Source organism: Citrus clementina, unplaced genomic scaffold, assembly GCF_000493195.1.
Source record: "Citrus clementina cultivar Clemenules unplaced genomic scaffold, Citrus_clementina_v1.0 scaffold_3, whole genome shotgun sequence".
NCBI classification, from domain to species: domain Eukaryota; kingdom Viridiplantae; phylum Streptophyta; class Magnoliopsida; order Sapindales; family Rutaceae; genus Citrus; species Citrus x clementina.
The window spans coordinates 15,661,370-15,676,755 of record NW_006262339.1 but is presented as its reverse complement, the minus strand read 5'-3'; the positions used below and the strand labels follow the sequence as shown (position 1 = coordinate 15,676,755).

The 15,386-nt window shown below is 32.8% G+C and overlaps 1 protein-coding gene across 4 annotated transcripts; it reads left to right on the top strand.

Moving 5' to 3' along the window:
* The first annotated feature begins 4,922 nt into the window (after positions 1–4,922).
* Positions 4,923–15,000, top strand: LOC18048837. Of its 4 annotated transcripts, none has more exons than XM_024189424.1 (12): positions 4,923–5,185; positions 5,363–5,441; positions 5,528–5,615; positions 5,756–5,905; positions 6,204–6,335; positions 9,034–9,184; positions 9,299–9,319; positions 9,434–9,508; positions 10,484–10,543; positions 11,032–11,096; positions 14,191–14,281; positions 14,753–15,000. In XM_024189424.1, exons 1-12 carry the CDS (start codon positions 4,955–4,957, stop codon positions 14,795–14,797), a joined length of 1,188 nt encoding a protein of 395 aa, XP_024045192.1. In that variant the 5' UTR covers positions 4,923–4,954; the 3' UTR covers positions 14,798–15,000. The 4 variants fall into 4 exon arrangements, 3 of the variants coding, with proteins under 3 accessions (XP_024045192.1, XP_006441331.2, XP_006441332.2); XM_006441268.2 differs by having other exon boundaries at positions 9,299–9,337; XR_002906654.1 differs by lacking the exon at positions 14,753–15,000 and having other exon boundaries at positions 9,299–9,337; positions 11,032–12,730; positions 14,191–14,265.
* Positions 15,001–15,386: the final 386 nt, after the last annotated feature.

Below are 15,386 nucleotides of genomic sequence, written 5' to 3'. Positions count from 1 at the left end.
TTAATAATTGCACATCAAGCAAACTTATTTGGACTTTAGGCATTTTAGTCCATTAAAATGAGATGGATCATTCATATCAATTTTGATATTAATTTTTTTCTTTTTAAGACATTGATTTGCATAATGCCCTTCTTCATTGCATAACCATCATTTACACTTTTAGGTGTGTTGGTTTTAGATTTTCTCTTAAATTTATTCCTTTTGAAGAATTTCTTCTTGTATTTATTTTTCTTGTAATATTTCTTATTGGTCTTAAAGAATTTCTTCCTTTTGAATTTCTTTTTATATTTATAGGTTTATCTGAACATCCAAATTTTGGTAGATTTTCTAGCGTTGAATAGCACAATCCTTGATTTTGCTTTACATAAGCCTTTTATCCCTTATTTCAGTGCACCACTAATTTATCCTATTTCGGGCAAATCTGATCCTATTTCTTAGCGTATCAGTGTTTGTGGCATCTCTGTACTCTTGGTTGTATTCCAGCATAATCTTTTTAACCCCATGGGTTTGGTATTTTTATAGAATATAGATCATTATAATAGGATATTGTATCTTCTCTAGATAACACATATCAAACTTACATAAGTTACATGTGTATTCTTCTAAATAACATATATCATATATTTCGAGCCTTGCTAGCTTCATTACATTTTCCATCCTTTTTCTCTTTATTTCTTGTTGAAAATCAGCTTCATATTCCTCTCCTAAGAATTCTTTCCTTATTTCATTCTCAAATATATCTAAGATTTCATCTGAATCATTATTTTCTTTGTACAATATTCTATTTTTATTAATACCTTTTAGTCCTATAAACCATTGTGCTACTATTCCTATAAACGATGTTTTAAGGAACTCTATACTATTATTTCTATCAATCTTTGGAAGGCAAAAGCAATTTTCATCGATTTAACCTAAGCGATTATTGTTTTATCTCTATCTTTGACACAATCTAAATCCAACCATATTTCATCATGACTGATTAGTCTATCTCTATACTCTCTTGGAGTTTTATACTCTTTTTTAGGTTCGCTAGATGGTTTACTAGACCTAAAATATTGACTCGTGGTCTTTCATATGTTGGTATCTCTTCTCCAGCGTAAGAATCTCTATTACTAGATTCTCTGTTTAAAGACTCTTGACTTTAATTCATTCATTTTTAGATGCCCTACTCTATTTTCAATATCTTGTAAATTTATAAACATGTCTTCATCTTCATCAGACTCTTCATTAGATAAGTCTGTATTGAATAATTATTTTAATCCATTATCTGTAATTTCACTTAACATCCTTAAGCTTATTAATTTTTTATTTTCATGTATTTTATTAAATATTGGTCTTCAGATTGATTGAATTTCATTATTTTTCTTTTCATTGTAGTAAATTATGGCATCTTGTAAAATTTTATTTTGCTCTTGAATTACCATAAGTAACTTTTCCATATTATTATTAATCTTTTGCACTTCAATCTTTTTGTAACTTTCCATTTATTGTTATAGCAAACTTATTACTAAGTTGCTCAATAATTTTTTCAATTTTACTTAATTGAATTTCTATCTTATTTAATCTTTCATATATTGAATTTTTATTCATGACGTTGATGATTTGTTGCTTTAATTCGGTTTGATCTTCAATTGTGATGAGATTGAGGACAAAACTATTCAAGTTCTGTTAGACCAGTCACAAGAGCTCGAGCAAAGAAATTCAAAAAAGTGCTTAATAGGTTGATTCAAACAACTTGAGCTCAATCAAATTCGTAGAGGCCCGTTGAAGGAATCGCAGATGATGGATGCATGATTAAAACTCTTGAAGTTTCCAAATAATCACTTCCGTTAAATAGGAAATTGGCTTGCACATTATGGCGGGAAAATATACTACTTTCCTTTTTAGATACTTTCCCGTTTCTTGAAGAGGCTAGTGGAGAAACAAATCAGTTATTTCTCTTTTAATTGCCGAGTTTTCATTTTAATTGATGTAAGGCATTTAAGTTGATTAAGATTCTTATTTTTATCTAGATTTTTTCCTATTTGCTTAGATTAAGATTCTGATTTGATTTAGTTCTTTCCTATTCACTTAAATTAGGATTCTGATTTGATTTAAATTATTTCCTTATTTGCTTTAAATTAGGATTCCGATTTGATTTCAGCTTAGAATTTATTTCAAAAAATTCTTGTAACCAACCTTATATAATATATTCACATCTAATAAACAGAGAATATAGGTTTGGATGTAATTGGTGAGAGAGTTAATTCTCTTTGGTTCTTAAACAAACTCTTTGAACTTATTAGATTTATGTGGTGTTCAAACTCTTGACTTTTCAATCAGATCATTCACAATTGACTGTGGTGTCCTCACATACCAAGGTTCGTGTTATCATTGAGCATCGGGTCACGGTTCCATTCAATTCTAGGTTTAGATTTGATCTTGAATACTAAATTGATTAGGGTCATGTCAGTTCTTGGCGGGGTTCGTATTAAATTGTTTAACTTGATTAAATTCTTCACTCATTTGATCTCCTAAATTTTTTATTTGCTTTATATTTTCATCATTAAAAATTTAATCTCAAATATTTCATTTGCACTTTCTATATCATTTATAGAAAAATTGAGGTTTCCTAATTTATTTAATAAATATAGAGAAATTTAGTTTAATTGATTATTTTCCCACACAACAGAATCATTTACTAGATCAAACAATTGAAATCTTCCATAAGAAATCCTCTATACCTATAGCTAGAAGGTGGAAATCTATTGGTTTCTATGTTTTGTGAAATTACTAATGGTTCTAGTAATTTATTTATAGTACCATCTGCATAGTACTTCATTAGATTCTAATAAGTATTTATGACACATAATATTTCTTATATCCTTAGAAATATTGTTTTCCTTTAATCCTTTATGTATATGACAAAGTTTATATATGATTAAATTTTTATATCCTATTAGCATATAGCTAGAAGGATAGTATTTACTTATGATATTTTTCTTATCCCAATTGTATTAATCTCTCTGCTTAACTGTTAAACATCCATTATAATCAATAACAAATTCATCTATATAATCATCAATAGAATTAATATTCTATTGTTTCCATGAAAAATTATGTTTAAGAACTTCTCTCCTAATTCTGAATAAGAGAATAAGATCTATGTTTAAATTTCTTTTTTAATGTTATGAGTTCTCCAACTCTAAATCAATGAGCATTGGATAAATACAATTATTCTAACTGTTTATCGTCCAAATTACTTAGATAAATAATATTGTCTATGTTTGGTTATATTTCAAAATCTTTTGAGCCAAAACTTGGCTCTGATTCTATTTTGCTGAGCTTAGCTTAGCTTTTATCAAATTATTCAGAAAAACAGAAAAATCGTTTATTTTTTAAATTAATAATTTTTCATGGATCCAAATGTAATTTCTTTGTCTTCTTTCAATCTTCCTTCTGTTACTTTTATTTTTATTTTTTAAGTTAAAAATCCAAATCAAACTCAAAAGCACACTGATCTTTAGACTCGGGATCCCTTTGGCTAAATATCAATCCAAATTTTTTGTGGTTTAATTGATATGTTTGCTAAACTTAGGGGCTTAATGTGATAAGAACCCTAGAGTCAAAAGCTGGTCAGCAGCCAGCCTCCCACAATATCTGGACTGAAATACTCGCTCGCTCTCGGGTTTTTTTATTCAAATATCCTCAATTTACCCTTAAATGCCAAATTTATACCCTATTACATACATATACCTTATGAAGATAGGAAAAATCAAAAATAACCTTAAAAAACTAAGAATTCACATCTCTCTTCTCCCATTGCTTCTCTTTTTTGGGCTTCTCTCACCATTCTCTATTTTTCTTATAAGTGTACTTCCTAATGATTTATGAATTTTAGTAGTACATTATTCATTTTTTTGTGCTTGCACACACACACACACACTATTTCAATGTAGGGATTTAAGAATACATTTAAGTTATGAGTGATTGAAGAATCAGTGCAGGAAGAAGTCGGGTACGAAGTCAGGTAAATCGAGAATTTAGTCAAGTAAGAATTAGAGATAAGTAAGTCGAGTATATGGTCGGGTAAGAAGTCGAGTAAGAATATTAAATGAGTCGAGTAAGCATATTAAATAAATCGAGTATATGGTCAGGTAAGAAGTCGAGTAATAATATTAAATGAATCGAGTAAGCATATTAAATAAGTCGAGTATATGGTCGGGTAAAAAGTCGAGTAAGAAAATTAAATGAGTCGAGTAAGAAAATTAAATGAGTCTAGTAAGCATATTAAAGAAGTCGAGTATATGGTCGGGTAAAAAATCGAGTAAGAATATTAAATGAGTCGAGTAAGAATATTAACTAAGTCGAGTATATGGCCGGGTAAGAAGTCAAGTAAGAATATTAAATGAGTCGAGTAAGCATATTAAATAAGTCGAGTAAGTCGAGTAAAAATATTAAATGAGTCGAGTAAACATATTAAATAAGTCGAGTATATGGTCGAGTAAGAAGTCGATTAAGAATATTAAATAAGTCGAGTAAGCATATTAACTAAATCGAGTATATGGTCGGGTAAGAAGTCGAGTAAGAATATTAAATGAGTCGAGTAAGCATATTAAATAAGTTGAGTAAGCATATTAAATAAGTCGAATATATGGTCGGGTAAGAAGTCGAGTAAGAATATTAAATGAGTCGAGTAAGCATATTAAATAAATCGAGTATATAATCGGGTAAGAAGTCGAGTAAGAATATTAAATAAGTCGAGTAAGAATATTAAATAAGTCGAGTAAGCATATTAACTAAGTCAAGTATATGGTCCGGTAATGTGTCGAGTAAGAATATTAAATGAGTCGAGTAAGAATATTAAATGAGTCGAGTAAGCATATTAAATAAGTTGAGTATTTTTATTAAGATTACTTTTGTATTTTTCCTTATCTTTTTAAGTATATATGTGTAAAGCTAGCAATTTTAATATATGGAGGTATATTTTGGGTATTTTGAGGGAAAACAGGTATTACCCACGCAATTCGCTCCTCGCTCTCTCAGTATAGGAAAAGTCCGACACAGTTTTAAGCTTCAGCTTTGGAATGATTGGAAGTTGCAAGTAAAGGGCATAATGGCTGTTGCTACTGCCACATTCCTCGTCCTTCAGCCCTCCTTTTCTTCTCCATTCGCCGTCACCCCCTCCTCCAAACTCACTTTCCCAGTAAGTTTCCACTAAGAGTAACTCGAAAGTCCTCGACGTAATTATCCATTCTACTTTGTCGGATTTTATTCGTAAATAATTTTTTTTATTAGTAACGTAACTAATTACACTGAAATAAAAGATGTTCTGCTCTTATGAGTAACCAAAATTGTAATTTTTGGGTTATTTTTTTGGTAGAATTATAGCTCGCCTCGACGTAGAATTGGTTTAAGTACAGTGGCTTGTACTTATGTTGCTTTATCAAGCAAAGGCCAAGGTGTATTTTTCTTTCTCTCTATTTTGAATCAAAGTACCAGTTCATTCAAGTTTTATGTATTGCCTCAAAATTGTGGACTTTTTCAGGTGCATTTGATCCGGAGCTTCGCTCAGTGCTTGAACTTGCCACTGACTCTGAGCTGTATGAGCTTGAGAGAATTCTTTTCGGCCCAAGGTGATCCACCTAAATAGAGTTTGATTTGGTTTTGTTGAATTATTTATGACAGCAGAATTTTTATAATTAAGCTGTTAGAGACTTACTGTATTGAGTAATTTGAAATTCTTTTAATTGTTTTGGGTTATGTGAATCTTCAGCTACTTCAGTCCTCTGCTAAAATCATTCACCAAGAGAGCTGATGTGGACTATGTCATGATTGAACAAGACCTTGAGGAGCGAGAGGATTTTATAGCATCTCTTGAGTCACGGTTTTTATTCCTTGCTGCTGATGCTCGGTCTACTTTAAGGTAGTTAAACCAATTGGTTTTTGTAGGCGGAGATTTATGGTTTCTTCCATTAGTATTGTTGGCTAGGTCACTGATTACGTGGCAATGCTAAAGCGTACTTCCCTTGAATTAAAAATTGGAAAATTTGGTTATGTTTCTGATGATACCGTTTGAATCTGCTTTCAACTATAGTGCAGATATTTTAATTTCCTGTTTCGTCATCTGACGTTAGGTTTACTAAACTAAGCATGGAAGCTTTCTGACATCAAAGATTTATTTATGATTGATATCTAATTAATTTCACCTGTCTTCCATATAGGGGTTGGAGGCCTTCATATAGAAATGTCTTGCTTGCTGTGAGGAAAAACTTGAACATTCCTTGCTCAAGCAAATTGTCCACTGAAGATCTAGAAGCTGAAATTTTTCTTCATCTTTTGCAGGAGTATGCAAGGTACTATTCTGGCTAATTTTCTCACTGCTACTACATATTTGTCAACTTGTGAAGAATTCATTTCCATTAGATATTGGATATTTTTGTACTAATTGATTTTTCAATTGGAATAACAAATGGTTGTGAATAAGGAGTTCTGACAATTCTCGTTCATTTATCATTGTGTATGGTATGATTTCTATTCATAGAAAGGTATTTTGGATGAATTTTTTTAATAGAATTGGTTTCTCTCTTGTTTTTATTTTCTTTGTGGCCATATAGTCCACATATGTATTTCTTGTTTTTTATTAATACAGATTAATTTTAAAGGAAGAAAAAAGGAATGGTGATTTAGATTGATTTTGAGAAGGCTTACGATCATACAGATTGGAATTTCTTGAATTTTGTAGTAGAAGCCAAGGGTTTTGTGCTAAAATGGAGAAGTTGGATAAAAGTTGTCTTCAATCTATGAATTTTTTGGTTTTCATCAATGGTTACCCTAGGGATCGTTTCAATCCTACGAGGGGGCTAAGACAAGGCAATATTTTATCTCCTTTTCTATTTATTTTAGTAGTGGATGGTTTGAGCAAATTGATGGGAAAAGCTCTTGAAGCAAATATAGTGAAGGGCATTGAAGTTGGTCAGGAAGACAATGGTATCTCACCTCCAAGTTGCTAATAATACACTCTTTTTTTCTTTAGGAGAGATTTAGATGATAGATAATCTTCTTAAAGTGGTTGAAGTTTTTAGTCTTATTTCTGGGCTTAATGTGAGTAAAGCTAAAAGCTTTGTTGTGGGAATCAAATCTACTGAAGAGAAAGTGAATGCCTTAGCCAATCAATTTGGCTTGTCAATAGGAAGCTAGTCTAGTAGGTACTTAGGTCATCCTTTAGGAATTAATCCTAGATCTTTAATTTTTTGGGACACGGTGGTGGAGAAAATTGAAAGAAGACTTGAAGGATGGAAAAAGGTCTTTCTTTCTAAAGGTGGCAGGCTTACTCTAACCCCCTCTGTGTTGTCGGTTCTTCCTATCTACTTCCTTTCCTTGTTCACAATTCCTAGTGAGATACCTAACATAATAGAAAGGTTGATTAGGGCCTTCTTATGGGAGGATTTTGATGAATCGAACTGCTCTTACCTTGTTAGATGGGATATAGTTTCAATATCTAAGTTTAAAGGAGGGTTAGGAATTGGAAATATGGTGAGGAAAAATAGAGCCCTTTTATCTAAATGGCTGTGGAGATTGAAAAAAATTCTCTTTGGCATTTGGTGATTAGAAGTAACTATGGCCTCTACTCAAATGGTTGGGACTCTGATGTGGTTAACAATAGAAGTCTTAGAAGCCCTTGAAAAGCAATCTCAAAGGGATATCCCTCTTTTCTTTCTCACATTAAACTAAGTGTGGGAAATGATAAAGACATTCGATTTTGGGAGGATAAAAGGTTAGAAGATTTTTCTTTGTGTGTGTGCTTCCTTCGCCTCTATAGGCTCTGTCCTACAAGAAATGTTTCTATAAATTTTTGTACATCTTCGTCTTTTTTGAATTGGCATTGGAATTTCACTTCAAAAGAAGCTTGAGTGATGGTGAGATTCAGGATTATGCTTCTCTCTTGGAGCTGTTGAACAATATCAATATTGATGAAATGAAAGAAGACAAGATTGTGGAGTTTGGTGACATTAGGATATTATTCTTGCAAATCTTATCTTAACTGGCTGATTAATGATGTCTCGTTGGCTGACTTTTTACCCTCCAAAACGATCCAGAATGCTAGTATTCCTCCTAAAATTCAAGTCTTTTTGTGGGCTTTGGCCCAGGGAAAATTAAACTGGGAAGTGATTCAAATAAAGTTACTTAATATGTGTCTATCTCCATCGTGGTCTGTGATGTGCAAAACAAGTATAGAAACGTCTAATCATCTTTTTTTTCATTGTTTTGTGGCCTCAAAATTGTGGAATAGGTTGTGCAAAGAGGCTAACATTTCGTGGGTCATTCCCGGTTCTTATCACTCTATTCTTTTGGAGAATTCCTATGTTTGTGGTAAAAGAAAAAAGGCCAAAACTCTTTAGACTTGCGCTGTGACAGCTCTGTTTTGGGTGATATGGTAGGAAAGAAATCTTATTTTTGAAGGGAAAAATGCAGATAATATTGAAGAATTGTGGGATAGACTCTGTCTTCTGCTTATCCTATACATCAACTTGCTTTGCAAAAGTCTGGCAAATTGTTGACAAGCAGAGGAAAATTATTGTTTGTCCTAATTTCTTTATGATCTTGACAGCAGTTTAAGGATGCCCGATGGACATAAAAATAACTTTTCATTGAATTCCAATAGTTTTGGGCTGACATCTATTGATGAAAGTTCATTAACGTATATTTAGTTATATAAGTTGATGTGCCGTTTAGGTTCTTGATTGTAGTAGAGCTTGTGCAAAGGAAATGAGTCACGTCTATCATGTTCCCCTATTCACGGGCAATTGATGCATGTGTTTGATATTACGTAATGTCTGTTATATTCCTGAAGTGGTTTTGCAGTTTTGCTATTATATGTTGATTGTACTATGTTCACAGAAGGATCCTTTGCTTCTTATGAAAAATTAAATTTATTAAAGGAGTTTTGCTTTAGTGAAAACAGACTAGATTTTCTTTTTCTTTTTTTTCCCCCCATTTTTGGAGCCTTTTTTACTATACTTTAATGATTTGAAACAAGTTCTTTTTGTTTAGTGAAGAATCTGGTGTTTTTCCGGGCTCATGGGAAAATTCTGAGGCTTCTGATGCTCAAAATAGTCTAGAACTTGGGCTCAGTCAGTGGAAGGTGCAAGCTCTTGCTGCTTTTAATGCTGGGGCAGTGGAGCTCAAGTCAATGATGTTGAAGGTATATTTGCTTCATTTATGTTACTGAAATTTGAGGATATATCCAATTTCTTCATTATAAATTATTGATCCCTGTTCTCATCTTTTTCATCTCTTCATTTTTCTTTTGTTCTAGGGTGGTGGTATATATACTTTGGTAAAAATTTATCAATTGGTAGGAGAATTGTTGTCAGTTTGATTGTTGTTTGTTGATTTTCTTTTTCTTTGGTTGATTTGTCATATTTCTAAGCTAGTTTTCTTCTTGTATTAGTTAATGAGGAATTTATCAGGGAAATTTTTTCTGGAGGCTGCCAACTATCAAATAAAGAAGGAAGTTCTCAAAAAGGTGTTGCCTCACACTCTGAAATGAATTCTTAATTTTGATTTTTACTGTTAGAGAAGTATTTAACATTTCAGCAACTGGATTTGTGTGTTCTGAAGGTCCTCATTGTAGGCATCGATCTATGTAATTTTAAGCTGCAATTTTACTTTATGTTTCTCTTACATCAACTAAGTTTGTGCAGAAAATGTTGCACACATGGATAATCCTGTGAAAATTTCCCTTCTAAATTTGGGTTTCATTTCTTAAAACATGTAACTTATAAAGTAGAGTTGTGCATACTTTATTCTATATTTTTTTCCTTTAACCTAAGCAATGCTCTTTGCACGTTCTTGAATGCAAAAAAATGTATGATATTGCATACACGTGTGATAAATGTATATATGGTACATATACATGTCCGTGAGGTTGGCTTTTGCATGCATTATATGATAGTATATAACTCATAGTGACACATGGTAATTGATGTTTTTCCTTAACTAGTGATACCAATGGATTGGAGAGACCCTAAGCTCACTTTCTTTGCAAATGGAAGAACTCTCCCAACCCCCTTGTGCCTACATGTATAGCCCGTTTGGAAGTGTGGTGAGGTAGCTAGGCTGGTAAAGCCCAGCTACTAAAGTGTTTGGTAATACTTGTAGTTGGGCTTTGACAGCTTAGTAAATTTTTGTTCTCAACTTCTACTCCACAGCTATAACTTTTACTCCACAGCAGCTGTAGCTTAAAAGCTACAACACCTCACTCCTAAGCACACCCGTAGTTTATCAAAATTTAAAGATCTACGATATGTAATGAAGACATATTTTGGCTAAGTTGACCATATTTTCTTAATGATGCAAATTAGTGGTGAATTGCCATTATATCTATAATGGTAGATATCCTTTTGTACATTACTTTGCTATTTTGGCTGTGTTATTGTAAAATACTTACAAGCATGGTGGCAGGTAAAACTTAACTGTCCTCTGCTTTCACCATTTTCAGGGTGGACAATTGGCTGCCATTAATTTGGAGTCCAGAGCAGCCTTGCTTGCAGCAAAGCAGGTAATAATATCATTATTCATGATTTAATTTATTTAAATGTTTTATACATTAGACTGATGGAATGTTTGGAACTTTTAATCTTATAGTTGTGAATCTGTAAAAGATCTCTCTTTTCTCTCTCTTGATTTTGGGATGTTGAAGATCAAATCGATTATTTTCTGCCTTTTAGCTCTTGATGTCCTTTAAAATTGATGCTTTGGCACTATGGTTTTGATTCTAAATATTACATGCTACAGTGGACATTAGTATTTATTAAAGACGTAATTTAAGTTGGATGCTTACATCACAGAACCTATTTTTTCAGTTGAATATTTAGAATAATGAATTTTAGAAATATAATAAGAATGGTAATAAAGAGTTGATTATTCATAATACAGCCTCTAAATAATATTTACTGTTATACCTATGTTAATGCCAGTGGACAATAACTTTGTTTAGTATCCTATTCCAGCTTTTGTGTTAGTTTTAACATTTTTGTTTGTGGACAGGGCTTTGCTGGTGCTGCAACAAAATATCTTGGTTTAAGGAATATGGTGGCATTACTTGGCCCAGTGTATTGACTCTCTTGCTTACTACATTTAAACTTCCAACCGTTCCTGCATCTTGACTACATTTAAACTTCCAACCATTCCTGCATCTTGTTTTGTGATTTCATAATGGATAATGATACTTGCGAAAAAAGTTGCACAAAATCACTAAAGACAAAAGAGATATATTTTATGTCCTTAGTGATTTTTCGCAACCTTTGTTATCAGTACTCTTTCACAGTAGTAATTCTAGGAGACATTCTTCATTCAGTTATGTTGAGATTACATGTACATAACTAAATGGATATAATAGTGCACATAGGATCCAGTAAACTTTTTTCTTCCCAAAATGCTTTTCTTGTTAAAGTCTTTGGAAGATGAAGCACGGTAGAGCGCAGACAAGGAAGGGTAGAGTTTTATGGAGACTCTGCTGGAAGTAGATGAAGCACTGTAAAGTGCAATCAAGGGAGGGTAGGGTTTTTATGGAGACTCTGCTGGACGATGAGATAGTCAGTGATAAGAAGAAATGGAGTTTAATAAAGTTCATTATTCTTATGGTGGGTCCTGATATCTTGATTCTTCAAGAATCCAAGTAAGAAATTATAGGTAGAATATCCATTTAGTTATGAGGTATTTTGATGGTGAGAAGTGTCAGGGTGATTGTGGTATTTTGTTGGTTTAGTTTATTTAATTCAGATAGGTTGCTTTTTTGTTTCCCTCAGCTCTCACTTAAAATATTTCACGAGGAATACTGTTGTTGTATGTATTAGACAGGAAGCTGTAGTCCAGACTTATTTCAGACCTATGTCCCACAAAGGTATCAATGAGACATTAATTTTTAGAATTATGCTCAATATAAATTTCTTAATTAGTTCACATGTGAGAAGCTCTCCGAACTTTGTTATTAGCTAGAATAAGCTAAAAATGAACAATACAAACAAAGATAAAGGTAACTTTTTTTCGAAGTATCTTTGGGTGTAGAGGAGAAATATATACCCATTACCTGAAGCAATGATGGAGGATACATCAGAAATAGCAAGAGTGTGAAATCTGAACCTGAATAAACTAATAATTAACCAGTCAAACAAGGATACAATGTTTCATGGACGTGTCTTGTTGTGATGTCTTTTGGTTGTAGAGGAGAAATAGATATCCCTTACTGGAAGCAATGAGGGAAGATGTAAGCTATAACCATCCTCTTTTCTAGGGTATTAAAGAGAGGGAGACATTCAGAAATTGAGTTGTTAGAGCAGGAACCTATTCTCACCAAACAAATTGTTTTTCTTGAAGGAACACCCATTTGCCCAGGAGCAAATCTGGTGGTCAATTAAAATGGAATTCATCTAAATTAGGTGGTTTTGGGTTAGGATGTACATGTCAGAACAAGTTCTGTTTATGACAGCCAGGTGGGTAAGGATGGCTTGGTTGTTTTTAGCTTACGACATTTTCTGCACGTCTTTACATTTTACTTTCAAGCTGGTCATCATATAGTGGACTGACTGATCTCTTTTCTTTTAATAGAATTTTCATTATTACCAAACAAAAAAATGGTTTGTGCCATAATTTTGGTATGAAGAGATGAATATTGTGCTAGTTTGCTATGCCAAGAAGAAAAAATGAGAGTTCCATGCATATCATAATGAAGTGGTAACTAAAGTTGGTAAGCTTTTAAAAGTCCCTGAATAAAGAAAGTTGATTCCAAGAGACTATAAAAATGTGAGTATGCAATTATGCCTATTTGTAAACAGTTACACTGTTGCAGGCCATGATGTTCATTTGGTCTTTCAACTTTTTATGTGATCTGTTTGTTGGTGAGGAATAAACGCAAATTCTTGTTTAATTTGCAAGACTTGTTACGAATGAACAAAGTTTAAGGTGTAGGGCTATGAACCTCTTTTATAGTGTTTGAAAGGTGCCTTCTCGAAAGGATCCAAAGTGTCTTTCTCTGAGAAGCAAAGTGGCCTCCTCAGATTGGTATAGTGACTTTCTAGGAAGCTACTCTGACAAACTTGCAAGGCTGAAAATAACAGTGACTTCCTAGACAATGGGCAGTTGCTGACATTAATTGACCAATGCTCAAGTCAATTTAGATAAGAAAGATTTTTATTTGCCAAAATAGATGGAGCTTTCAAATGAGAAGCTCTAAAGTAAGAAAGAGAAATTCTACGTTATGAAAAACGATAATGAGAGTTGAAGGAGGTGCCTTATAAGAATTTTGATCCATTTGCCATTTTTCCAGTGGCCATCATAAAGGCTTAGACTGACCTAGACTACTTTTTCACATCGCACATGCAGAAAAAAGAGGGCATGCATGCAACCTTTCCAGTGGCCATCATAATAAATGTGCCTGTTGTCAGCAAGGCTGCTTTGGTCATCAATGCAACGCATGCCTTTTTTTTATTTTTATTATTATTATTTTTTTGAGAATGCAAAATATGCCTTCTATTTATATTTACTTATTAGTAACGAGTCTTTCAATGCATTCTTTGTCTTGTACATCATACCGCACTCCTTTATAATATTTTGTATTGTTTGTACCTAAGCGATAGCTTTTAGCTTAATTTTGTCCATCATAATAAATGGCACATGTTAATTCGCACCTTGCTGATTTGCAAATAGGCAAACAACCGACGTCATGTTTGAATTCTCTGTAATGGATAAAATGGTAAAAGAGTAAAAGTAAATAAATAATCTCTTATTTTTATTTTTTTTCTCTTCTTCTTTTCACCCTTTTTTTACCTTCTTTCTTCCTCTTCTCCATTCACTGTGAAAGTGGGACGCCACGAACCAGCAGCACTCAGCCAATCGACATGGCAGCAGCCTTGTGTGGTGGCAATAATCTGGGAGCCGCAAGACACCGCCGTATACACATCATAGAGGACACACTTATAGCAGCAATTTTTTTATTTTTATTATCTTTTGAGATCAATTCTCAATTTCTTGATTGCTGTCAGATTTAATTACTAAAAAGTTTTGCTCCATTCTTGGGCAAATGTTTGCGTCAAGCTTATTAACTGTAAACGTTTTGTAGTGTTTCTTGCTCCCACTGTGTTTTGTTGTGGCCTTTCTTGGGAATTCCCTATTCAAATACTTTTTTATATATATTGGTATCTTGTGCAGGCTTTGGGGAACATTTCTGGCAGACGTTGTTATTCAAATGCTTGGAACTGACTATGCTAGAATATTGCGAGCCATTTATGCATTTGCTCAGGTAAAAGTGTTTTCATATCATTCTTGTTTAGATAGGGAGGGATACATTTAGGTGTTCAGTGATAGGTATTTTGTATATATTTTTTAGTTTATTTATCTTTTGTATACTTTCTTATACCTTGTCTATGACTGCACTGATTTTACTTTTTCATTTTGAAGAAATGTTATTTAGTGCATTCATGATTTTGCATTTAGGTTTCCTCTACTGGAGATCCCAATTAGTGAGCATAGCCATTGAATGGCTTGAATTTTTTCTTAGTTCTTGTCTGGTCTATACAGTGTCTGGCAGTTCTGATGATCTTTTGTAATCTGATTTCAGAGGTTTATGTTAGTTTTTTTTTTCTCTTTTTCTTTTTTCATTTATGTTTTGGGTGATTGTCCTCGTGGATTGCAAATCAACAGCATTTGACAAAATTGTATTTTTGACATGCATGATGGTTTTCCATTTTTACCATTGTTGTTTTTGCTTCAGATTCGTATTACTCGCACATATAGGTTGCCATCAGATGATGAGTGAGGAATCTGGGAATCTCAGGTCGTATTTTGAATGTTCGCACTTCTCAAGCGGGACTATTGGAGCTCTTCAGGTGGCATTTGAGTGTGATGAATGTTTCCAGTGTGACAATGTTAGCCTGATGTAGCACTTCGCTGCAAACTAAATTCGCTTTGTAAATGAATTTTGAAAATGGAATGTCTAATTCTTAGAAATTGGCGCAAGAACCATGACTTTTCTTCTTGAGCATCAAAACTGAATTTGCATGGGTGAAAATGATTTATAATGTGAGATCTGTACCTAATAAACCATGTAAACTTTGGAATTTTGGAAACACCAAATTACACATAAACTAAACATATCTTATTATTTTTATATTGTGCCTCAATTCTTTCCTTTGATGTACTGGAATATTGTAAAAGTAGGGCTTTCCTGCAGAGAAATTATATATATATAAAAAAAAAGTTCTATCCCACCCAATATTCATAATTTTAAACTGAGGAGTTCTTGATTTTCTCCTTGGTGAATTGGTGATAGAATAGTAATAATTCTGAAATTTGTCAAATTGATCATATACACAATGGAATCATCGGGATGTTTTTTGAAAAGTCTA